At 35.3% G+C, this 25,842-nt stretch overlaps 1 protein-coding gene across 1 annotated transcript in view; it reads right to left on the bottom strand.

The window, feature by feature from the left end:
* The window catches only part of LOC107587539 (ras-specific guanine nucleotide-releasing factor 2-like), a 56,948-nt gene that overhangs the window by 27,452 nt on the left and 3,654 nt on the right, over positions 1-25,842 (bottom strand). Inside the window, exons 2-5 of the mRNA XM_016275354.1 lie at positions 6,344-6,450; positions 4,104-4,251; positions 1,940-2,029; positions 1,516-1,769 (exon numbers count right to left, since the gene is read on the bottom strand). Of these exons, the coding sequence (XP_016130840.1) occupies positions 1,516-1,769; positions 1,940-2,029; positions 4,104-4,251; positions 6,344-6,450 (599 nt within the window). The remainder of the gene's footprint in view (positions 1-1,515; positions 1,770-1,939; positions 2,030-4,103; positions 4,252-6,343; positions 6,451-25,842) is intronic.

The following is a 25,842-nucleotide window of genomic DNA, read 5'->3' on the forward strand; positions in this document are numbered from 1 at the left end:
TAATAAAAAGACGAGCACAAACGTTAGTAAATCTTAAATCTCGTTGCGTGATTCATTTTAATACTCTCCTCCATAAAGAAATAAAGAAGCCACAGTACACTGAAAAGAAAAGAAAAATTAAGGGTTGCAAGAAGTTTTGATAGACCTGGTATTGTGTGACTCCTAGTTGAGGGTTCCAAGCCGTCTTTTATTTCCTGAAGCAAATTAAAAATAACATTGTTTGGCTTGGCTTGGCTTGGCAAATGATATGTTCGGATAATGTGTTCTTCTGGCATCCCAAATAAATTAATACGTGGGGAAAAAATCCTCTCCCTTCTATAACGCTTTCTGTTCTCTGCGGTGCCTCCTCCTAGCAACAACAATTGCAGCCATTTCAAGCGCAAAATAGTTTAAGACATGTTTTTTTTGGGTGTTAAATAATGACGCAAATACCAGTAATTTAATAAAAAGACGAGCACAAACGTTAGTAAATCTCGTTGTGTGATTCATTTTAATACTCTCCTCCCATAAATTTTGCATCTGAAAGGGAAACTCCGACAAATGCATATTCAATAAGGTCAGGCGCAAAAATAACAGTGTCCAACTGTGCGCGTCTTTAGTAAATCCTGACAGTACTATTTTAATGCCAAAAGATGGTTTGCGCTGGCACAAGCTGTTAGTAAAACTGGCCCTATATCTGTGTTGAAGAAGGATGTGGATGAAATAGTTCAAATCAGCATGCAAACAAGCTGTTACAACACTGACACTGGTTGATCTGGGTCAGAGGCTCTCTTGTATAATTTTTTTAGAACCCAGGATCATTGGAAAAACATTCCTGAAGCATAATTTCTGTAAAATGGCATTGCATTGTAAAATGGACACTTTCAAAGTGAAATGTCCAATGAGCGACACTAAAAGTGCATTGAGTTTTATCTGAAACAAATCAATGTGAATCTGGGAACATTTTATTATGTTAGCTGTTTCATGCATTGTGGCAATTCAGAAATGAAATGTCCGGTGAGTAGCGCTAGAAGGTTGATTATCTCTCATTGCACCTACACTAAACCTAACCAAAATCAAAAGCAAATGTTAGCAAAAGTAAACATGATAGAAAAATGCATTTGCCGAATCATCTATGCCATTAGCTTGCTTCTACAAGTCTTTGAGTTATTTTATCGTGGCTTGTATTTTACTAGATTTGTACATGAAGGTTCTGAATCATCTGTGTATACAGTACTGTACCAGGTGAGCTACAGAGCAAGTTTACTATGTCAGAAAAGCCATACATATGAAGCTGGTTATGTGATGCAATCATTAAAATATATTAGTTTTCACAAATCATGCACTATAGTTAAAGTTGTTGCTGTTTTACTGTCAGCTGAAAACTGCAGTGAACTATATGTTCAAGTATATTTTTGGAGTTTTGCAAAAATGTTGGCTGAAGTACATTTGTTAAAGGTCACTGGTTTTTCCAATGAGCCTTTGTTGATTTTTGACAGAGTGGTTTTCAATGCCAAAGAAACCAAACTCACACACCTGTTAAGGAAGATGCTACTGACATCATCGTGGCTAATGGGTGGTTTCTTGGAGCTGGCGGCCATTCTGAGTGGCCTCAGGAAGCAGTTGACTAGGATGGAAAGCTGATGGACATACTCTGTCTCAGCCTCCACCATGTTGAAGACGATCTGATTCCTCTTCCTCATGCTCTCAGCATGAGGAGAACAGATGTAGTCCTGCACAATAATCTTCCATTTCCTTCTACACAGCCACCCTCGCATGAAGCTCTGGACCTACAGAGACAAAGTGTGTAGGATTACTGAGTGGTCACAGTTTGATCAATGAGGGAAACCGATTAACTTCATGAACTTCTCAAACCAATGTTTATTGTTTAACAAGCCCACATGGCAGCAGTGTTTGGATGTAGACATATTTATGGCCATGTAATGTTAAAGTCCTTTACCTTTTTGATTTTTTTTATATCAGGATCCTCCTCTTCTTGGTGTACGTGATAGGGACGCATTCTTTCCTTAGTTTTGTTCAAGGCTATAATCTTTAAGAGAGAACAAAACACAACATGACTGAGCATTACTGTATGTGGATCACTGAGACCCTGTGTGGGTGCTGGTACATCAGATAACAATCTTAACTTCCTCTCCACGGACAATTTCCTTCCTTCATTCAACAGCCTTCATCAAAAAGTTCTCTCACCAAGCCTTTATCAGCCATTACCTTTGGATGCAAATAGGCTAAATGCCCCACAGCGTATCTCCCAGTATATGCAGTCTGCAGGCACAAGCCAAGACTTTAGTTTATTGAAGTGCTATTGTACAAATTGATAATAGGTAATGGTCATGTTTGTTGTGTTTTTTTTATTTGTTAAGTGTTAGTTTGGAATTTAAAAAATCTTTGCATATCCACCTTTTTCTTGCCATAAAAATGGGCAGGGCCATTTGTAAATTCTATGGGTCTAGCTCCCGGTCTCATCCGCGTCCAGCTATTTTTAGCTGAACAAAACAGTTCGTTTTGCTGCTTGATATTGAAAATGGGTGTGTCTTACCATATTATTTTAATGTATTATCTTAATTATGAACACACTGGTTTGTAGTGCAAACAGTTTTACAGTTTACTGCACGTTGTTATTCTACCTATAGCGGCTAATGAACCGGAAGTCTCGCCCATAGGCTTACTTCCGTGTTGAAGAAAAATGTGGATAATCTGAAGGCTTTTATCGCTACCCTGCTTTAAGTGGATAACGGTTCAGTTTCCTTATTCTAGTTTTACTGCCATCATATAACATGCAAAATGTATTTATTTTTCTTCAGTTTCACAACAATAAAAGTTTCTATAATAAAACAATACAATCACTTAGCAAAATTCAGCATTTACACAGAATGTAGAGTATTTGTGAATATCTTGGCTTTATGTCATCAATACAAATGTTGTCTACAATATCAAGGTGCGAGCCAGTAGTAGTTGGTATCTTTTTTAATTGTATCCTTATAAAAAATGTATAACTCACAACAAGTTTGAATGCAGATGTTTCAGTTTAAAAAACAAAGCACTGCTTTTATGGCTTCATCATTTATTCATAAAGAATACTTCTGATATAATCATGACAATACAGCATAAGTGGTTTTTATGTAGGGCTGCACGATAAATCGCATGCGATATTTAATGCGCATCTTGTCAGAAAGCCGGTTCTTTAATCAGCGGTAAATCTCCATCACCTGCGGGCTGTGAACGTGGTTTTGCGCAGCTCGTCAGTGAACAACGGCTCTGTGTAGTTAATGCTGCTCAATGTGAAAGCCCGCAGGTGATGGAGATTTACCGCTGATTACAGAACCGGCTTTACTAATAAGATGCGCGTTAAATATCACATGTGATTTATCGTGCAGCCCTATTTTTATGGCTATTTATATTATACACCAGACCTATGTTTATATAAAGAAATAATAGTGCAAGGAAAACAACACCATGCAATAACAACAGTAGTTAGAACGATAGATGGAATAACCGAATAAAAGAATGATAGAACAGTGGATGGACAGACGAGTGGATAGATAGATAGATAGATAGATAGATAGATAGATGGATAGATAGAGGTCCCATCTTTTGTGAATACTGAGCAGTAGGTGTAATCAGCCTAATTAAGATAACATGTTTCTCATGTTTTTGCATTTATTTATACTCTGAATTGTGTGTTCACATGCCACTGACCCTGCAATGTCAATAATGGGGCATAATTCTCGTCCCCATGGCGACTGGTCCAATGGGGAGGATAATTCCCTGGTAACACAACTAGGGAACAGATAAGATACAGAGCCTGAGAGATGCTCTGTGGCACACTGGGATTGCATATGTTGCTGGTAACCTTAATCACAAAAAGACAAATACTACAATCTGGAAAAAGCAATATGAGAAAAGCAAAGCTATGGTTGAACTCCATTATCAGGATAAGTCACAAATGCTTTTAGTAAACAGGACTGTACAGTAATGGCGACATTTTTGGAGACCTGCACTGTTATTAGATTAATGGGATCTAGAGCGGTTCACTGATTCACAAAATTGGACTGCACGTTGGAAAACAGCCCATTACATGGCACAGCTCAAGCATATACAGTTACCTCAGATTTAAGCCTCTCAATCTCTGTGTCTTGGTCTTCCAGTTGTGTGCGGAGCTGATTGGCTGCCACCTTCTCTGTCTCCACAATCTGCACCAGGTGGATGTACTTCTGCATAAGAACCTCACGCTCGATGATTATGTCAGAGTAGCTGAGGTGAAAACAACAGGGTTACACTCAAATTTAATGAGATATCAGAATATAAATGTAGTCGTTTATGTATGCCTGGGTTCATTTAGCGAGGCTCAACAATAAAGATGTCCAGTTGAGCAAACTGCTACTATCAAGCCACTGCTGAACTTGTTACTAAATATTAACTTGATCGTGTTGATGTACTTTTTTTATTTTTTATAGCCTGTGTGTTGAACCTACTGAACTCACCAACACTTTCCAGTAAAATTGTTTATGAAATTGCTGTGATGGATTTAAACTATAGCTTTTATCATTTCCAGAAATAATTTAAAATAAAAAAATAACTTTTAAAATTAAAACTTACAGAAAAATGTAAAAAATGTTTTGAAAAATACAACATATGCATGTTGTAACACACACACACACACACACACACACAAATGGTGCACTTTGACTTTACGTATTGTCTGTGATTTATTTCCAGTTGCATTAAAGTGAACAATGTCGGCCTGTTTTACTGAAGTTCAATGCGGACTGTCCAGATGTTCACAGGCACATCTGTTCATGGGTAACTCAATAATCTGTTAGATTCAGCCGATCTCTCCAGTGACGGAATACAAATGTACACTGCGGCTTGAGTATAAATCTGTATGAGGAGTATAAATCTCTAGTGTCTGCATTTGAGTGCCTTAAATCTCTGTGGGTTTGTGTGTCTGCAGAATATTATGTGCGTGTGTGTGTGTGTGTGTGTGTGTCTTTGCGTAAGTTGCTAACAACAACAACAAACCATTGTCATAACATCATAAATTAGTGTTTTCCCACTCAGACTTAAAACTGTATTTGTTTCATTGTTTAAGTGAAGCGTATAATTATCTCAATGTTAAAATACTTTCACAACTATATATAAGCCATTCATAAGATTGATTCCCCAAAAAGTATAAACAATGAGGCTTTTCAAAACATTGCTTTGTTTGTTTGAGCATCCCAATCAGCCCGGCTCAACCAATGACATGAGTTTGGATAGTATTGTCATGGTGTCATGTCCAAAAAAACTGATTTCAACTCAGGATCCCTGTTTCTCTTCTTTCTGCATTTCACCTCTATTCTAGCTTGTTTCCTGATGTAGCTTTCTAATAAACCTGGCATTGTATACTATGAATTTTGTTGGCTCTGTATTGAATTGCTTATTATGTTCCTCATTTTTAGTCGCTTTAGATAAAAGCATGTGCATTAATGTAATGCAATGTATATGCAAAAAGAAAACTGTACCACTAGACCTAGTCACTTTATCAGAAGTACTGTATTTACATACTGTATATTTTCAGTCAATAAAGCTATCGTTAACTATTACAATATAGCTAAATACAGCAACAAATAATATGGAAAATATTATGAAATAAGCTTAAAGAAAGAAAGAAAGAAGAGGCATGAAGGGAAGTTAAAAAATAAAAAAATAAAAAAATAAAATATCGAACATTCTACTTGGAAAAGAAATACTAAAACCCACTTCAGAAAGCGGGAAAAATGAATCCCAGCAAAAAAAAAAAAAAGACTTATACATGCATAATGAACTACTAAGTGGCTAAAAAGTTTTCAAGCTGCTAAAGGTTATCTTTAAGTGATCTTGCCTAGGGCACCAAGTGAGAAAGGGCTGGTACATCTTAAAAAAAAAAAAAAAAAAAAAATTGGTGCATGACGCCCCTGGCAACAGGGTTTCCACAGTCTGAAATTATAGCTTAATATTCAGTCTTGCTCTAAGGCAGATCTGTGATACAACAAATAAAGCAGTTTAAGCTTTCTTTAGAGATTTGTCTCCTGGAGATGAGTTGTATAAAACCTGACTGCAAAGTTTGATCTTAGGCTGCATGTCTGAGCACCAGGGAGAGGAGAACAACAGTGCTGTCAACCTCAGTGTGGCTTATTTGTTGCTGTGCTGCTCTGCAGTGACAGGAATAAATGCACAATGCGCTTGACTTAACCCGCTCTGATATGTCTCTTTCTTATTATGATGATTTTATTCTTTCAGCCTGAGAGTAAAGCTTCTTTAGCGCTTCTAAATATTATCCTTGAATGAGCAAGATACAAAAATAAAATACACACAGTCCCACTACCTGGCTTGCTGGATGGCCTCCACCCATTCATCACAGTCTGACTCCTCCTCTGTCCGCAGTTCCAGAGGCTTCTGTCCATCATGCCCGAAGACGACGAGAAAATAATGCTAAAGAGATAGACAGACAGATACAAACTGAGAGGTTAGCCTGTGTGTGTGTGTGTGTGTGTGTGTGCATGTTTATGTGGTTTATGAGGACACACATTTGTATAATAACATGGGTATGACATAGGTATTACAACGAGAAGGTGATTTATGAGGACATTTTCAGTGTCCCCGTAATTCAAGAGGCTTATAAATAATTCAGAATTAGTTTTTTTGAAAATCTAAAAATGCAGAAAGTTTCCTGTGAGGGGTAGGTTTAGGGGTAGGGTTGGTGTAGGACAATAGAAAATATGGTTTGTACAGTATAAAAACCATTATGCCTATGGAGAGTCCCCATAAACCATAAAAACAAACCTGTGTGTATGTGTGTGTGTGTGTTGAACCAACTGAACTTTAATGTTCTATTTTAAACCATTACATGCATCTTTTGTTGTAAAAACTATTTGATGCTAACTATTTGATGCTTAGTAAAATAGCTGTATGAAAAGCAGCTTAACACATCAAAATGTATTATTTGTGGCCTGTCTCACTTCACATCTTAACTTTCTCAACTGTATTCAACAATAAAACCCAAACAATGTCACCATCTTGACATAATCTGTTGAATCTATTTAATTCTTTTTATATTTACATGTTTCCCACATTTTCTTCGCAACCCTCTTACCATCAGTTTTTTGTCCAATTGAAAAATATATATATACAACATTCCTTAAAATTGTGAAACTCTTGACTACACACAATTTGGATCCTTTTCTACAAAATGGAGAGAATAAATAATCTCAGTTTTACCACAACATGCAGTGTTCAAAGCATTTCATAATCAACCTTGTTGATTATGAAAAAATAAAAAAATAATTTAATCATTCTATTTAATTTTGATGCATATTGCTAGAAAATCAGGGTTGCAAAAAAAACAACAAAAATAAAAAAAATAGAATAGCCTTTTTTTTTTAAAGAAAAGCAGTTCAGACATTATTTTCTACCTTATTTGTCCAAAGCACTACAATCTAAAACATGAAGAAATATGAAGAAAAATTTCCATCACAAGAGGCCTGCTTTTAGATATAGCTATCAGAGCACCTGCTCTGTATTAGAAACAGCAAGCTTTTACTGCCAACACACAAATGCTGACAAGTTTTCCCACATTTTCTTCGCAACCCTCTTACCATCAGTTTTTTGTCCAATTGAAAAATATATATATACAACATTCCTTAAAACTGTGAAACTCTTGACTACACACAATTTGGATCCTTTTCTACAAAATGGAGAGAATAAATAATCTCAGTTTTACCACAAAATGCAGTGTTCAAAGCATTTCATAATCAACCTTGTTGATTATGAAAAAATAAAAAAATAATTTAATCATTCTATTTAATTTTGATGCATATTGCTAGAAAATCAGGGTTGCAAAAAAAACAACAAAAATAAAAAAAATAGAATAGCCTTTTTTTTTTTTAAAGAAAAGCAGTTCAGACATTATTTTCTACCTTATTTGTCCAAAGCACTACAATCTAAAACATGAAGAAATATTTCCATCACAAGAGGCCTGCTTTTAGATATAGCTATCAGAGCACCTGCTCTGTATTAGAAACAGCAAGCTTTTACTGCCAATACACAAATGCTGACAAGCATTGTGAAATAAAACAGGTACAGGGTTATGAGAGTCTGAGCACTATGCGGCTTAGAATGAACTATTACTGCAATCCCTGCATAACCATATACACTGGTGCTGCTTCAAATACATTATTAATGAAATATCAACTGCATCAAGGCAGTCAAACTTAAGCATTACTAACCACAGCCTGACATGTATTTAAAAAATGTTGCCTTTTTCTAACATTGAAAATAACTTGCGAATAAAAAAACAAAACACTCAGCAGCATTTAACTGACACTGAGAGCATGCAATCACAGTCTAAGAAGAAAGAAGAAAGCTTTCAAGAAAGCTGATCATTTCCATCCCTTGGTGCCGGAATTAGCATACACTTAGAATCCAGGAAATAAATCTAAAATATATAAATAATTCTAACTAGTTTATATAATTTCATAAGGCATCGTTATGCATATAAATGCAATCTACAAATTTAAAGGCTTAGGGGTCAGAAAGCAGAACATATTGCGTTTGTTTGTGTATCTGACGTTTGCATTTATTTCACATCTGCAGCCGACACTAATGAAATGAGCGACTTCAGCTGGTCATGCAACAGTAAACACAGCTCCACTACTGCTCTTTGAGTCATCGCTAGATTCGCGAGGAGACAAAATACAGCACAAATGTTTGAGTCAGTTTGTGACTGCCAATTACTGTATATGTCAGAGAGAGAAAGAACTGTTTGTGTGTTCAGATGTGTATATGCATCCAGTATACTGTATGTATGCGCACATATATAATCACAAAACTGCAGCAGGCACCAGGCATTCTTACATTCACAAAACCATCTCTACGCTCTCAAAAGGTACAAAACTGTCACTGGGGTGATACCCTACTAATATGTGCACTTCAGGTACTAATTTGTACTTTTAAAGTACTAATATATACCTTTTTATTGTTTAGGGGAAAATAAGGTAAAGTTTGTCCCTTTTTTCTGGGAATGTATGTAAACTATTGGTAAACCTAGCAGAACCTACTTAAAGGGATAACTTGTTCACCCTTAAAAATAAAAAATTCTGTCTGTTTTTTTTTCTTCTGCAATTGCCAGTAACATTATCTTCCATAGTATGGAAAAAATGCTATGGAAGTCAATGTCTACCAGCTGTTTGGTCGGCAACATTCTTTAAAATATCTTCTTTTGTTTTCAATAGCAGAAAGAAACTCATACAGGTTTGGAACAACATTATGGTGAGTAAACGATGACAAAATATTTATTTTTGGGTGAACTATTCTTTTAAATATCCAAATTCATCTGCAGCATCCTGCAGATCTACTACAACCAGCCACTGTGGTGTCTGTTAGAAATGTTGGTACTGTAACACTTTACAATAAGGTCTCATTGACATTAGTCAAAGGGATAGTTCACCCACACATGAACATTCAGTCATTAATTTCTCACCCTCATGTCGTTCCAAACCTGTAATACCTTTTTGATGAAATCTGATAGCTTTCTGACCCTGCATAGACAGCAGCGCAATTGAAATTGTTGAATAAAGTCATTATAAATAAGTCGTTGTTTTTTGTGCACAAAAATTATTCTCGTAGCTTCGTAAAATTACAGCTGAACCACTGATGTCACGTGGACTATTATACCAATGTCCTTACTACGTTTCTGGGTTTCATGACAGAATTTTCATTTTTGGGTAAACTATCCCTTTAATGCATTAGCTAAAATTAACTATCAATGAGCAATACATCCTTAAAGCATTTATTAGCTTCTGTTAATGTTAAAATGTATAAAAAAAAATTATACTAAGATTAATACATGCTGTAAATGTATTGTTCATTGTTCATGTTAATTGATACAGCTAACTAATGTTAATAATTGAAAACGTATTGTGCCAAAGGTTTAAACCAGCTACAATATTTGCAGCACCCAGAGGCTTTTTTTCAAACAACAGACTAAAGAGGTTTGTGAGCAGCTTTGGTGACAGGATGAGATGAAAACAAAGTCAAAACAAATACACAGACATCAGAGTTAATACAGAACACAATATTACATCTCTGCAATCATAAGCCCTGGAGTAATCTTTTAAATGGTTTTTACAAGGCTCTAGTGTATACTGATATTTCCTGCGATAACAGGAAGTAATTTGCTCAAACTCATAACACTCTCTAAGAAAGACTACCCTACTAATATGTGCACTTCAGGTACTAATTTGTACTTTTAAAGTACTAATATATACCTTTTTATTGTTTAGGGGAAAATAAGGTAAAGTTTGTCCCTTTTTTCTGGGAATGTATGTAAACTATTGGTAAACCTAGCAGAACCTACTTAAAGGGATAACTTGTTCACCCTTAAAAATAAAAAATTCTGTCTGTTTTTTTTTTCTTCTGCAATTGCCAGTAACATTATCTTCCATAGTATGGAAAAAATGCTATGGAAGTCAATGTCTACCAGCTGTTTGGTCGGCAACATTCTTTAAAATATCTTCTTTTGTTTTCAATAGCAGAAAGAAACTCATACAGGTTTGGAACAACATTATGGTGAGTAAACGATGACAAAATATTTATTTTTGGGTGAACTATTCTTTTAAATATCCAAATTCATCTGCAGCATCCTGCAGATCTACTACAACCAGCCACTGTGGTGTCTGTTAGAAATGTTGGTACTGTAACACTTTACAATAAGGTCTCATTGACATTAGTCAAAGGGATAGTTCACCCACACATGAACATTCAGTCATTAATTACTCACCCTCATGTCGTTCCAAACCTGTAATACCTTTTTGATGAAATCTGAGAGCTTTCTGACCCTGCATAGACAGCAGCGCAATTGAAATTGTTGAATAAAGTCATTATAAATAAGTCGTTGTTTTTTGTGCACAAAAAGTATTCTCGTAGCTTCGTAAAATTACAGCTGAACCACTGATGTCACGTGGACTATTATACCAATGTCCTTACTACGTTTCTGGGTTTCATGACAGAATTTTCATTTTTTGGGTAAACTATCCCTTTAATGCATTAGCTAAAATTAACTATCAATGAGCAATACATCCTTAAAGCATTTATTAGCTTCTGTTAATGTTAAAATGTATAAAAAAATTATTTATTTTATTTTAATTATTATTATACTAAGATTAATACATGCTGTAAATGTATTGTTCATTGTTCATGTTAATTGATACAGCTAACTAATGTTAATAATTGAAAACGTATTGTGCCAAAGGTTTAAACCAGCTACAATATTTGCAGCACCCAGAGGCTTTTTTTCAAACAACAGACTAAAGAGGTTTGTGAGCAGCTTTGGTGACAGGATGAGATGAAAACAAAGTCAAAACAAATACACAGACATCAGAGTTAATACAGAACACAATATTACATCTCTGCAATCATAAGCCCTGGAGTAATCTTTTAAATGGTTTTTACAAGGCTCTAGTGTATACTGATATTTCCTGCGATAACAGGAAGTAATTTGCTCAAACTCATAACACTCTCTAAGAAAGACAATCAGATTTTACACAAAAAAGAACATTCAAAAAGGAGATCAACTTCTATAAATGAAAAATGGTCTGACAAGAAAAGATCATATAAAATCAACATATGATAATCATTTCAGGACATGTTTAGAATAGTCGGGTAACAAGAGTATATTTACTGTACATGTATAGAAAAAAAATGCCTTTAATGCATTAGCTAAAATTAACTATCAATGAGCAATACATCCTTAAAGCATTTATTAGCTTCTGTTAATGTTAAAATGTATAAAAAAATTATTTATTTTATTTTAATTATTATTATACTAAGATTAATACATGCTGTAAATGTATTGTTCATTGTTCATGTTAATTGATACAGCTAACTAATGTTAATAATTGAAAACGTATTGTGCCAAAGGTTTAAACCAGCTACAATATTTGCAGCACCCAGAGGCTTTTTTTCAAACAACAGACTAAAGAGGTTTGTGAGCAGCTTTGGTGACAGGATGAGATGAAAACAAAGTCAAAACAAATACACAGACATCAGAGTTAATACAGAACACAATATTACATCTCTGCAATCATAAGCCCTGGAGTAATCTTTTAAATGGTTTTTGCAAGGCTCTAGTGTATACTGATATTTCCTGCGATAACAGGAAGTAATTTGCTCAAACTCATAACACTCTCTAAGAAAGACAATCAGATTTTACACAAAAAGAACATTCAAAAAGGAGATCAACTTCTATAAATGAAAAATGGTCTGACAAGAAAAGATCATATAAAATCAACATATGATAATCATTTCAGGACATGTTTAGAATAGTCGGGTAACAAGAGTATATTTACTGTACATGTATAGAAAAAAAATTACTGAAAACTATCAAAAATGTGCTCATTTTAAAAACCTGACAAGGCAAGAAAACCACATCAGGCCTCAACAATAAAGATGGCCCACTGGCCACAGATTTTAAGCTCCATTTCAGCCATTTGAGTCAGTGCTGCACTGCCAATGAAAATGTTAAATTCATTGATCATTGTGACGAGACAAGAATGCTGGTTTACATGCAGAGCAAAATCTGGTCACTCAGCTAAAAATCTACAGTTTTGTGCTGATCAGGTTTCATCATACTCACCCTCAAGTTGTTCCAAAACTGTATGATTTCATTGCTTCTGCTAAACACAAAAGAATATATTTTGAAAAATGTTGATAACCAAATAGTTGACGGCAGCCTTTGACGTCCATAGTATTTTTCCATACTGTGGAAGTAAATGGCTACCGTCAACTGTTTGGTTACCAACATTCTAAACTCAGGGTTGGAACAACTTGAGCATGAGTAAATGATGACAGAATTTTCATTGCATGACTTAAAAGTTGTCTGGTTATTAAATATAATCAGTGCAAGACTGCATAAATGCAGTCATACTTAAGTTTAGATAACATTCTAATTCTAGATAAAATAACAATAATCCCAAACTACAACTAAGCAAAAAGACTGATATACTATTAATAGAGCCAAATATTCTCTTTGAACTAAATAAATAAAAATAGAGGAGAAGTAGCCCACATGGACGCTGACCTAATAAACTAAATCATCGGCGCTCTGCCCCTTTACACGCATGAGCTCTTTTCAATGCGGGTGAGAATGGACCGGTGACCCCTCCACTCACAAGCAGTTATGTCGGTCTTTCCCCCTGGAACGGTCTGACTGAAATATTCCCTAACCTATTCCCTCACACAAATTATACATTTGTGAAATTCTGAAGCCCTGTATTCACAAGGCCATGCCCCAAAGCACTGAATTATATGAAGAGTGTCTATTCTGGGCTGAGCTCTTATATGGAAGCCGTACACACAGAACACTCTTGTTTGACTCACAGGAGGGCACTGAACTATGCCGCCACATTAGTGCCCAAGGCCAACACAAACCAACAGGCCTGGTGAGCAGGTTGAAGGTTTGGCCCAACACCTCTAAATCTAGTCACCGAACCCTCCACCAATACACAAATTCATCGCTGCATGTATCCGCAATAGTAATTTGCTCTGGACATCTGCCAAGCCTACAGAAGGGAAAAACAGAGCGGGTGGGTAAGAGAGACAGAACCTCTTGCATAACATTTCTTAACAAGTGTCAAGCATATTTTTAAACCGTCACTTTACCTAACAAATTTCGTTTCCATGACAACGGCGCTCAATAATGCTTTTGGCTCTGCATTCATTACTACTGTTTTCTTCGTTCAACGCCTTGCCAATCTTCATTTAAACTTCCTTGTCTATTAGGCTGACAGGAGTTATGTTATGAATACGTTCGGCTTGCCTTTAGCAAATCATATTTGCCATGATCTTAGCACCGTAAATGACGATAATATGTTGAAAAAAAACAGCCTAAGGTGATTTCTGCTGGTTTGATGTAGTTTGAACAGTTTTAGCCTGTCAGCTAGCTGGTTTTCCAAATCAACAAGCACTCAAACCCCCAATAAAACCAGCAAAACAGAATAAACAGAGACTAATCGGGCCTATATTAAAAATAAAGTTTGTTTATTGCCATTTTTGGTTCCATCAAGAACATCCATGGAACCTTTCCATTGGTTCTTTATAGTAAAAACAGGATATTTAGGTCATTAAAATATTCTTAACTCCAAGAAAATAATGGCTCTTTTAAGAACTGATGGAACCAAAAGTGGTTCTTCTATGGCATCACTGCAAAACACACTTTTGGAATGAGTGAATCTTAAAAATAAAGGTTCTTTATTGGCATCTATGGTTCTATGAAGAATCTTTAACATCCATAGAAACTTTCCATTCCACAAACGGTTCTTTATAATGGAAAAAAGGGTTCTTTCGATTTTAAAGAAAGAAAAACGGCTTCTTTTAAGAACTGTTTACTGAAAGCTTCTTTGGGGAACCATTTATTCATTGAGCGCCTTCATTTAAACTTCCACGTCTATTACGTTGACAGGAAATTGTCGTTTGGCTCACCTTTTGCATATCATATTTGGCGTCATCTCAGCACTGTAAATGACAATGATATGTAGAAAAATAAACAACCTAAGAGGATTTTCGCTGGTTTGATCTGGTTTAAACACTTAGCCTGTCAATCAGCCAGGTTTCTTACCTGACAAGCACTCAAACCCTATAAAACCAGCAAAACAGAGCAGATTGAGTTTAACTGGATTGGGAGACCACACATGTTTTTTTGAAATATTTATTTTTAAGAGTGGAGTGGAGGTCGGTTTAAGAAGGACACATACAGTATTTGTCTCGATTAGCAGCACTTGTCCGTTTTATGCATTTCTCTCATTGGATGAAGGAAGAAGAGATGAAGTTGTCAGCTTTGCTGTTGGTTTTTCAGGAAAAGTGTTGATGTTCGCCATCTGGATGAAATAGATGATGCTTTCTGCTCTCACTGCTGCTGGGTGCTTACTTATACTGTTTACAATCATGAGGTTTAGCTGTGCGCTATGTCTGTAGTTATCTTTGCAGCTACAGCCAAGATATAAAGCAATCAATCACAAAGCAATATTTGTTGCTGCCATAATACACCTTTGTGGTATGTTTATGACAGACAGATGGCAGTAAAAGAAATGGAGCAAGTCCTGCTTTTTCTCAGGGTGACAGCGCACTATTTTTCAAGCTTTCAATCAAGTTTTTATAGAATCTATTGTAATATCCCACCTCAATTATTTCTTGACACCCACATAACATTTAACACAGAGAATAAAGTGGTCTGTCAATAATATTTGAGTTTTGAAGAAATTAAGGCTGGAATACAGTACATAATTTTTCCCCAGATTTTTGTCCTGATTTGCAGTCTGGATAAGTCAATGCTAGCTTACAATTTTAGTCAGCTGGAGTTAAGACAGAAAACCACACATGGTACAGATTATTTAGCTTCAAACTATGGTTCTGTCCTGTGTACAGATATCAAACGTTTCATATTTTGAACAATTTTAAACCACATTGTTTTCATTTGCCATGCATTTCCTAGCAATGAGCTGCATGTTTCTATGCAAGTTTGTTGGGTTCGGAATAACTTGAAAGTCTGGTAGTGTGATTCCCTATTCTATTTTTCTGTAACCATCTACAAAGTCATGTAGTGTTTTAAAATCTGTTCAGATTTTAAAAGTTGTATAGGCTGTTACAGTCTTTACCAACAGCATAAACCAGCCTATGGTGAACTCGTTCTTCCCAAGCAAACTATGCCGATCTTACAGCCGTGCTGCTTAGACTGGTCTTTTGTGTTGGTTTTAGAAGGGTTTTGGCACATGACAGTTGGGAGATCAGCTTGCTGACCAGGTAGAAAAGTTTAAACATACTAAGACTAGCAAACTAAAGTATGTGATTGGTGCAGAGGGAACCCGAAGCTCAACTTTGTTTGGAGTGAGATGTGAATATTTTGAAAGTGCTGTCTTACTCTGAGACATTACCATATATACCAAGTGTACATTCACAGGCTAATAATTTTATTTTGTGTTTTGTGTGCGGCAGTCATCCGCCAGGGGCTGCCGCTTTACTTTCATTTTGTGTTTGTTTATTTTATTAAAGTTCTTTAAATGTTCGCCGGTTCCCGCCTCCTTCTTCCCGATCTACAAACTTTGTTACAATCATGTTGATTAAAATTAAAAAGTTTGAGGTCAGTTTTTTTCTTTCTCACTTTTTAAATCAATTAATTCAGCACAGGTGCATTTAATTGATCAAAAGTGACAGTAAAGACATTTACTAGGTTACAAAAGATTTCTATTTCAAATAAATTCTGTTCTTTTGAACTTGGAAAAAAAAAATGTATCATGGTTTCCGCAAAAATATTAAGCACCACAACTGTTTTCAACAGTGATAATTCAGCTAGCCGTTGCAGGAATAAAATACATTTTAAAAGAATAAGCTACAAGAATGCTGGTTTACATGCAGAGCAAAATCTGGTCCTGAAAGACGAGAGAGGACCAGGCCTGGATTTTATTTTGTGTTTTGTGTGCGGCAGTCATCCGCCAGGGGCTGCCGCTTTACTTTCATTTTGTGTTTGTTTATTTTATTAAAGTTCTTTAAATGTTCGCCGGTTCCCGCCTCCTTCTTCCCGATCTACAAACTTTGTTACAATCATGTTGATTAAAATTAAAAAGTTTGAGGTCAGTTTTTTTCTTTCTCACTTTTTAAATCAATTAATTCAGCACAGGTGCATTTAATTGATCAAAAGTGACAGTAAAGACATTTACTAGGTTACAAAAGATTTATATTTCAAATAAATTCTGTTCTTTTGAACTTGGAAAAAAAAATGTATCATGGTTTCCGCAAAAATATTAAGCACCACAACTGTTTTCAACAGTGATAATTCAGCTAGCCATTGCAGGAATAAAATACATTTTAAAAGAATAAGCTGCAAGAATGCTGGTTTACATGCAGAGCAAAATCTGGTCTCAACTTTGTTTGGAGTGAGATGTGAATATTTTGAAAGTGCTGTCTTACTCTGAGACATTACCATATATACCAAGTGTACATTCACAGGCTAATATTAGGGTGTATTCACACCAGGGAAGTCCGCTAGTTCACTTGCTTTGGTCCGGACCAAATACAATGTTGATATTTTTGGGTTTGGTGCGGTTCGCTTTCACACTGCTCTTTTTGCAAGTGAACCATAAACTGTAAACAAAACCACACGTGTGCTTAAGGTCATCCATTCATTGGTTCATCCATTAAACTGTACCAGAATTCGTTTAGAAGCCGCTCGAGACCACATCTTCAGCTGGGTCTCGGTACGGTTGTTTGGTGCACACCCGAGTGCGATTGCTGTATTCACACCTGCCCAAAAGGTCCACACCAAGAGGGGAATCGAATTTGAGTTTGATTCAATCCAACCAAACAAGACAGCAATATGTTTGCTGTCTTGTTTGGTTTCAATGTTTCAATAAGCAAGACTTATCCAAGTACTGTTTTTTTTTTTTATCTTATATTACATGATATAAAAAATGAAAAATAAAAATAACTTTCTAGTTGCAAATTTTGCTATGGAACATGAAATGTGTTTTCTATCACTGGTGAGTATGGAGCGGGAAATGGAAAACCCAGAGTGTGGCTGGAGTGGAGTGATTACAGAACACTTTCAGCAAGAGGAGAAATTGCTGTCACTCCCCTTCACTCATTCACTCTGCAGAAAAACACCTTAGGCTGGTTTAAGCTGTTATTTTTGGAAGGGTTTTGGCAGTACGAACATCAAGCTCCCAGATCTTGTCTCTGATCTGTGCCTCCACAAGAGGAGTTGCACCACACAAGGATCAGATGGAACTAATTTAGTTTAGTGTTCTCCTACTGATCACATTATCAACACAGACTATAGGAATCTCAGTTAGTCTTTGAACATGTGGACCAGTGGCGAAACATTTTTGAACCCTTTGAGCACACAGAGAAATATCTAATATTCAGAGGGAATTTTAACAATATATTTAAAAATAAAACACTTGGCTGTGATTGGGAATCACAGGAAAAACGTACAAAGTACAAATGATGAAAGCATTCATGAATCTTTTTCCATTTGATTAATGTCCAGCACTTACACTCTTATGACTTATTGTGGGAGAGTAAGAGTGTTATAAGAGTGTTGATTATGCGGGAGAATGTGTGGATTGAATTGATTTTTACTATTCACTGGTATCTACAAATATTACGTGTAAAATCACTTCCTTAAAGTTGAAGTGCGCAATTTCTGTGCCTCCATTTGGATTTGCAAAAAAAAAAAAAAAGGCTACGTTATAATAATGGTCAGCGAAACAATAGGAACATCATTGCATCATGTTCTCAGTACATATAACTGTGTTTGGCTACAGTGCAGCACTGCGACCTTTCATGCAAATGGTAGTAGTTCTAAATATAACACTATAATCAACACGTTTCATGATTAATTTATCTTGCTGACTGTTATAGTAAAAACACAGTAAAAGTTTTCAAGAGAGTTCACATGTACTGCTCATTTCAGGTTAAATTCAGGGTAGAAAATTACCATTTATATCTAAATTATGACCATTTTTGATGAGGAAAAAAAAATAAGCGCACCACAGGAAACATAATAAAATCATTTTAAAAATGCATTTCATGTCCTCTTTAAGGAAAAACACAAATTATGATTCGCAATAACACAAAGCAACAAAACAGCAGGCTTCACATCCCAAAACAATATTTTTTGTGGGGACCTTTCGTTTTAATGCTCCCAATCTAGAGTTTATTTCTGAGGCCAATTATCAAAGCTGAACAGCTGGGAATAAGCTTCTCCATCTCTCCTCTTAATCTAGTAAAAATATAAAAAATATCTTGAGCTGGAGGATTTCCTCACAAAGCATTTTGTTAATAAGGAACACAGGGACGAAATAACTTTCACTGTGAAACTACTGTAGTTTAACGCTGAAATACATCAGTATAATTGGAAAAGATTCACATTATGTCTGATCTCGTTCGTAATGGTAATGATAATTCTAGAGGCGCCATGGTGGTGGAACTGTCATGGGGCGTGATAAATTTGTATGAATTTGTGATCATCTGCTTTTGTCTGAAGATGGATGAGCTTACATAAGATGCAGAAGAAAGAAAAAAAAGGATGGTCATTGCCCTGGAAATAGTTTCTTAATATGAATAATTAACAATAGCTGTTCAATAATAGCAGCTGCTTCACTGTAGACATTGAAATGTGGGTGCAAATTAAAATAAATACTGCTCTCTTTTATTGACACCAACCCAGTTTTAAGTGTCTGCACCAAATCAACCAGACTAACTACATTGCCGCCTTTTCTTACTTAATTTTACGTAATTTTAAGATCAACAGTTACCCCCTTCCTGAGATCACGGTTGTTTCTAGACATTTCTACATCTATTCAGTCCCAGTTAGAAATCTTTACCATCAGACACAAGGATACTTGATAAAATCACTGTTTCTTTAGCATGATGTTTTATCAACACAAGCACACCGTGTCCAGCTGTGCGTATCTCGGAGCCTGATGGCAGCAACAGGATGACATGACTCCCACTCGGGTGTGAACAGTAATGAGAAAGCCAGCAGCGATTCTTTAATGTTATTAATAACTGCAGTCAGGAGAGCAAATGTGTAATCTAATATCATCATGACGTCAATGGTCATGGCTCAGCATATATTAACAGATCGATATTAGGTGGATGGTTTAATATTTAGTTTGTTTTGTAGGGAACACTGGGTGGGCAATATGGCAAAAATAGCATATCACTTTTTTTCAGGAAAATCATGGTTCATGATTTTATCACGATTCTTTGTCATGTTGGTTTTACTATTTTGTAAGTTGCCTGAGCAGTACAGCCAAACTAATTTCCCTATTTTAAAAATAAATACTAATAAAGTAAGAAAATATAAAATAAAAATAAATGGCAGACATTTAGGCCAAAGTGGACGGAGATTTAAAAAAAAAATTGTTGTCATTATTTTATCTTTGTTATTAAAAAATAAGAACAAAGATACACATTTAAATACACATACCATATAAATAACACAAACAGTGCTTTATTTTTCAGGAACAGGTGTATTTAACCATTGCATTCAAGAAAATGAATGAACAGATATAAAAATAAAACAATATACACTTCACTGTATATATTATATATTGATATCAAAGTCAATGGGGACCAGCAACTGTTTGGTTAACCACATTCTTCAAAATGCCTTCTTTTGTGTTCAGCACAAGAAATACATTAATACAGGTTTGGGACCACATGAGCGTGAATAAATAATTACAGATTTTTCATTTTTAGGTGAACTATCACTTTAAGACCTGCAAGCATCTAATATACAGGCACGCATCCATTTCTCTCTCAACTGTCTACTTTCCCTTTAGACATAACCAACTGTGTTTATATGTAAACCTTGTGTGCTTTTTAGTGCGCGCACACTTCAGGTGTTCGCGCTCAGAAAAGGCACATGTCAGAACAGCATGCGAATGAAATGTTTAACCGGCAAGGCTTTAAAGCTCTCTACTGCGCTCTACTTTCTAACACTACCGCTCAGTTAACATTTGATGTGAATGTATGTCGCGTTGTACAGTACAGTCTATTGAGATGGAGGCACCAGAACTGTAACTAATAGCATGTGTGCTGTAGCTCAATACTACAATATTCCTTCAAAAGCAGATTGTGGAGACATCGTCCACGATCAAACATGGTGATATAGCACACCCCTAGTTTACAGGTGTGCACACTATGTTTACAAAAACAGATGTACTATACACCAAAACAGATAAAATCGTGTTTTTTTTATTTCCCTGGAGGTGCTATTTTTATTAATACATTGCAGTACCAAATAAAACTAATATTTTATATCCACCATATTTTAAACTTGAGAGTGTGTGTTAAAGGTTCTGGTTTCAGATGCTTTCAGTTATTTTAGCATTAACAAAAACAGTCCATTATGCTGCTTGATATTGCAAATGGGTATTTGTTATTATATTATTTTTAATTGATCATAATCATAAACACTGGTTTGTAGCAAGAAATACAAACTGTAAATAATTTTAGTTTACTGTACTTTGTGCTTTGTTTCTTCCAGTTATTTACATTTAGCAGCTAACAAATTAGAAATGTCGCGCAGTCACAGAAAATAACTTTGGCGTTGAAAAATAAGGTGAATAATGTATGTTAAAATAAATAAATAAATATTTTTGGTAAATGTCATAAATAATGATGACGTTATTAATATATTATTTGTAAAATATTTTTGTCAACATATCTGTTACATAAATTTACAAATTAGATTAATTTTCCATCATTACAACCTTTTTTTTTGCAATACAGAGCAATATCTACGATTAAAACCTTAAGTTAAATAAATAAATAAATCTGTTTTAAAAAAAATAAGGTATATACTAGGAAGGGAATACTCCCTTAGAAGGTAGTATAATTTTGCAGCTCACGGGGGTTTTGGAGCAGAGATGTCACACTGAATTTTTTATTTTTTTTTTAATGGATGAGTATGTTATTTCCCAGAAAGAAGAATCATATAATGCTGACTGTTTTTGTGAACTGTTATTACTAGCAAGAGTCTGGCAAAACAAACTGGGACTAAATGTAATGAAAAGACAGATGTCACATTCCACATGCTCTGTCATTTCATGCAAATCATGGAGTGCAAATTAAACTATATCAGAAACACCTGCTTGTTTTTCACCCCAACATTTTCCATTTTAAAAAGCATTTTCGCTGCCCTATTATCTTAGTTGTGCTTATTATATCAGCTCATGCTGTAAAAAACATTACTGTGCGCTATCTGGGCCTGAACAGGACAATTAAAACAATAAAACAGGTCGTAGAGTGAAGTGCAGTGCAGTAGAAAAGGTAAGACTACTTTAACTTTTTTCCACAACACATCCATCCGATGATCTGCTGTGAATTATGTGGGATTTCCCAACGCATGTATTTTCCCTAATTGGAAAAACAAACTCACGCCAGGCCTCTGTTAATAAAGATGCGAAACACCTTGATTTTTAATGCATTTAGGGTGTGTGCTACATTCGTCTTAAAGGCATTAATTACAGTTAATGCCTGATGCCAAATTACAAAAAAAAAAAAATTCAACTATCACACCGCTTGTGCTGAAATAGCACCATGTATTTCCACTGCAATATGAAACTGCAGTCCGAATTGAACTGCAGTGATGACGCACAACCTTGAGCTTGCATAGCTAGAAATGTTTGCATCCACGTATTTGCTCAGAGTATGTTTCGGGTCTGAAACTAAGCATGTGTGCAATATTCAGAAAACACATAACTGCACCTACAGTATACTCAGAGATTTAGACTGGCATCTGTTTAAACAGACTTCATACTGCCACCTTTCCTTAACTCTGTACCTGCTCATTTTATGAGAGCAAACCTCATTGTGTGCTTTTTTTTATGTCCGCTGGAAAAGATTATCTACATGTTGTAGTCTCTCAGTCGGATTATATCAATCCTATGCACAGCACACATTAATGCCTACTTTCAGATAAACGGAGCCACAGACATTGTGAAAATAACATGTCTACTGGTAAGTGTTGCTCCAAGTATACTTGGATTGAACCCCTTACAAACACCCTTACTACATCAACAACATTATATTAGAGATTGGTCACAGTCCCTATGTAAACCGATCAATAATGAATGAGATATTACTGCTGTTAGAGATACAAGCTTATTGGCATGTCTTTCTCAGTATAATCTTTAATAAGACTAGCAGCACACCAACATCAATAACTTATGTGGGGTAAAAAGCAATTTTCTGGTGTCCTTACATAAGAACAGCTTCAAGAGATCCAATAGACTAATTCTCTTTAATCAAAAAATTCACTACATATCAGATGACATTTAGCAATAGGTTGCAAACTGAATCGAAATTGAATGATGTAATTTTTTTCAAATATGTCATGTATAGTAATGTAATAGTAAATAGTAATAAACAGTAATGAAATAGACACAAACAATAAGATGAGTAATAAATCATCTGGTCTGTGCTGATTAAGTAAATATATTTAACTGAGTTCAGGCTGTATCAATTACAAGTAATCAAGCATTTGATCTGATGCTGTAAAAAAACTATATCAAATGGAACACTAATGTCAAAATCAAGTTTCAAGTTTACTTTATTTATATAGCACATTTAAACAGCCACAAGACTGACCAAAGTGCTTCACAATAAGAAACAACATCATAAAGTTAGTAATACAAAAACTGCAACCAGAAAGATAAAACAAATAGGAAATACAATAGGAAAGAGTATAATTCCTAACAGGCCAATGAAAACAAATAGGTTTTTAAAAGAGACTTAAAAATAGTCAGGCTAGGGGCCGTTCTAACCTCAACTGGCAAGTCATTCCAAAGGCGAGGCCCAATAACTGAGAAGGCAGGTCACCTCTAAGCTTGAGTCTCTAATACGGAATTTTACATTTCATAACACTGAAATGCAGACTACATGCAATATCAATCAATAAAATTAAATGGATGGTTCACATTAAAATGAAAATTATGTCCATGACATAACTTTCTTCGGTGTAACACAAAACAAGATGTAAAATGTCAATGCTGACTGTCAAAAAGGACAAAAAAGTCAAACAAACGTCAAGACATGATCTATTCTTTACGTCTTCTGAAGCTGCATTAATAGCTTTGTGGACAGAACAGACTCCTCTATTCACTCTCAATCTTGTCTGCTAGCTTAACAGCCCATATGCTCTTAAAAATACAGTTATTTATTTTTGGCAGAGATGCCATAGATGAACCATTTCTCAACATTTCAACATTTTACTAATCTGATGAAACTTTTTACAGTATAAAATAAACTTTTGTGCAATGGAAAGACTGCATGGATGTTGGAGGGGTGGAAAATTTCCAAAAATCCCTGGAATCTTCCCAAAAAAAATCCTGGAAAGTTTCTAAAATTTCTGGAATATTTCCAAAATTTATTGGAAATGTTCTACCTTTTTGCAACCCTAACGGATGTTAAAGGTTTCTAATGGAACCTTAGATGGCCATAAAGAAACATTATTTTTAGAGTGTGGTCACGTTTTCTTCCATTGTATGGAAAAGAGCAATCAAGACATTCAGCTAAACATCTACTTTAAGTTTCACAAAAGAACAAATAATGGTGAGTAAAATAATTAACAGATGAGCCACAATTGGCACTTTGGGTGAACGAACTCTTTTAATAGTTCAAGTGTTGACAACTAATCTGTTGACTGACTAATTTCTTTGGCTGAAGACAGAAAGACATCTCAAGCTAAAAACATATAAACAAAGCAAAAATCATCAACTATACTTACAAGAAACTTGCAGTATTACTTTGTCATCCTTCCTTCTGTACCCTGAAGCTATCACCTGAGTCTCTTCTGAAAATTACACACTCAGCCCCCACAGACAGTGCATCTCCTTGCCCCTCATTCATCAAAATGTCAGCTCATCAGATATGCTGGATATGAATGAACTACACACAAGACCAAGAAACATCAATTAGTCTTTGGGTAGTGTAAGGAATATAAAAATAAAGAATTGGTGTTATCAGCATTTAAACTGCATGGCAACAGTAAAGGCTTCACTACTGTAATCTAACTGCATTTTGTTGCATTATTTATACTATACGCACAAACAAAATCATTGGAATCTGAAAACATCAGTAGGATATGCACTGAATCAACTACATCCAGCTTGAACAAAACAAAGATCAGCTTCCCTTGTACAAGACGAACAAATGCAGCAAGTTTGTTGCTGCTCTAAGGTGATTATTTATTTAGAAATGATACGATTATGATATTGATCCAGGGCACAACATTAGCAGGAATACAGTATTTATAATTCATGTCTGTTTCTAAGCACTTCATGAGTCCCAGAAGTGTGTTATTTCCCCATATAATTTCTGTGTTGATGTAATTAATCTTTCATAAAGGCAGTTAATACAAAAACAATGTCATAACAACAAAAGACTCAAAATCAAATCATGATGTTGTCGGATTGTTCCATGGTCTTTATAAGCTTAAGGGTGTCTATTTGCTGTATTTTCAGCAAATGCCCAATCCTCAGAAATCTGGTATTATAAAAAAAAAAAAAGTTTTGGACTTCATAAGAATGCACAAATAAAATCAGTCAGGCACAGGAAAGTTTTCATTGACATTAGTGTTAGCTTTATGTTTCAAATAAGCAGCTGGAAATCTCCACCTACACATTTCTAAAAATCTTTATGCTTTTCTAATCAAAAATAGCCATTTCTATTTAAAAAAAAAATACTGGGAAATGGACTTTGATCATCAGTTACAGCAGTGCTGATAACATTTATTCATATCCATTTTGGTTGGTTTACATTTTCTATTCCTCTGGGGTTCCTCTCCCCAAAGGAGTTTCAGTATCCCTATCGACTGCTTCTACACCTGTCTGTACTCTTTATAGACTAGCCCACATTTTTTCCTTTGTGTCTTTTTAGTTGTCTGTGGGAGAGAGTGTGCATACTTATATGCAGCCGCGTGGGAGTCTGTGGGTGTGTGATTGAGCGAGGATTTCTTACTGTGTTCTCGCAGAGGAAAGAGTCGATACAGGGTACAAACATGCACTGTGTGAGAACTATACGACTTCTGTAGATTAAAAGCCATCTCATTTCTGTTTGAACAGGCATAATATTCAAAGCGCTACATGATTGTTGATACTTACATCTTTTTCAGCAATAAAACTGAAGACTTTAGTATGGCTGGTTTTCCGAAAGCCTTAAGTTGACATGGTATACCATAATTTTGATAAATGCACAAACATAGAGAGCACCATTAAAGGAGTCATGAACTGAGAAACCAAACTTCCCTTGATCTTTTGACATAAG

This window comes from Sinocyclocheilus grahami, unplaced genomic scaffold (genome assembly GCF_001515645.1).
Source record: "Sinocyclocheilus grahami isolate Dianchi unplaced genomic scaffold, SAMN03320097.WGS_v1.1 scaffold93.1, whole genome shotgun sequence".
In the NCBI taxonomy this organism is placed as follows: domain Eukaryota; kingdom Metazoa; phylum Chordata; class Actinopteri; order Cypriniformes; family Cyprinidae; genus Sinocyclocheilus; species Sinocyclocheilus grahami.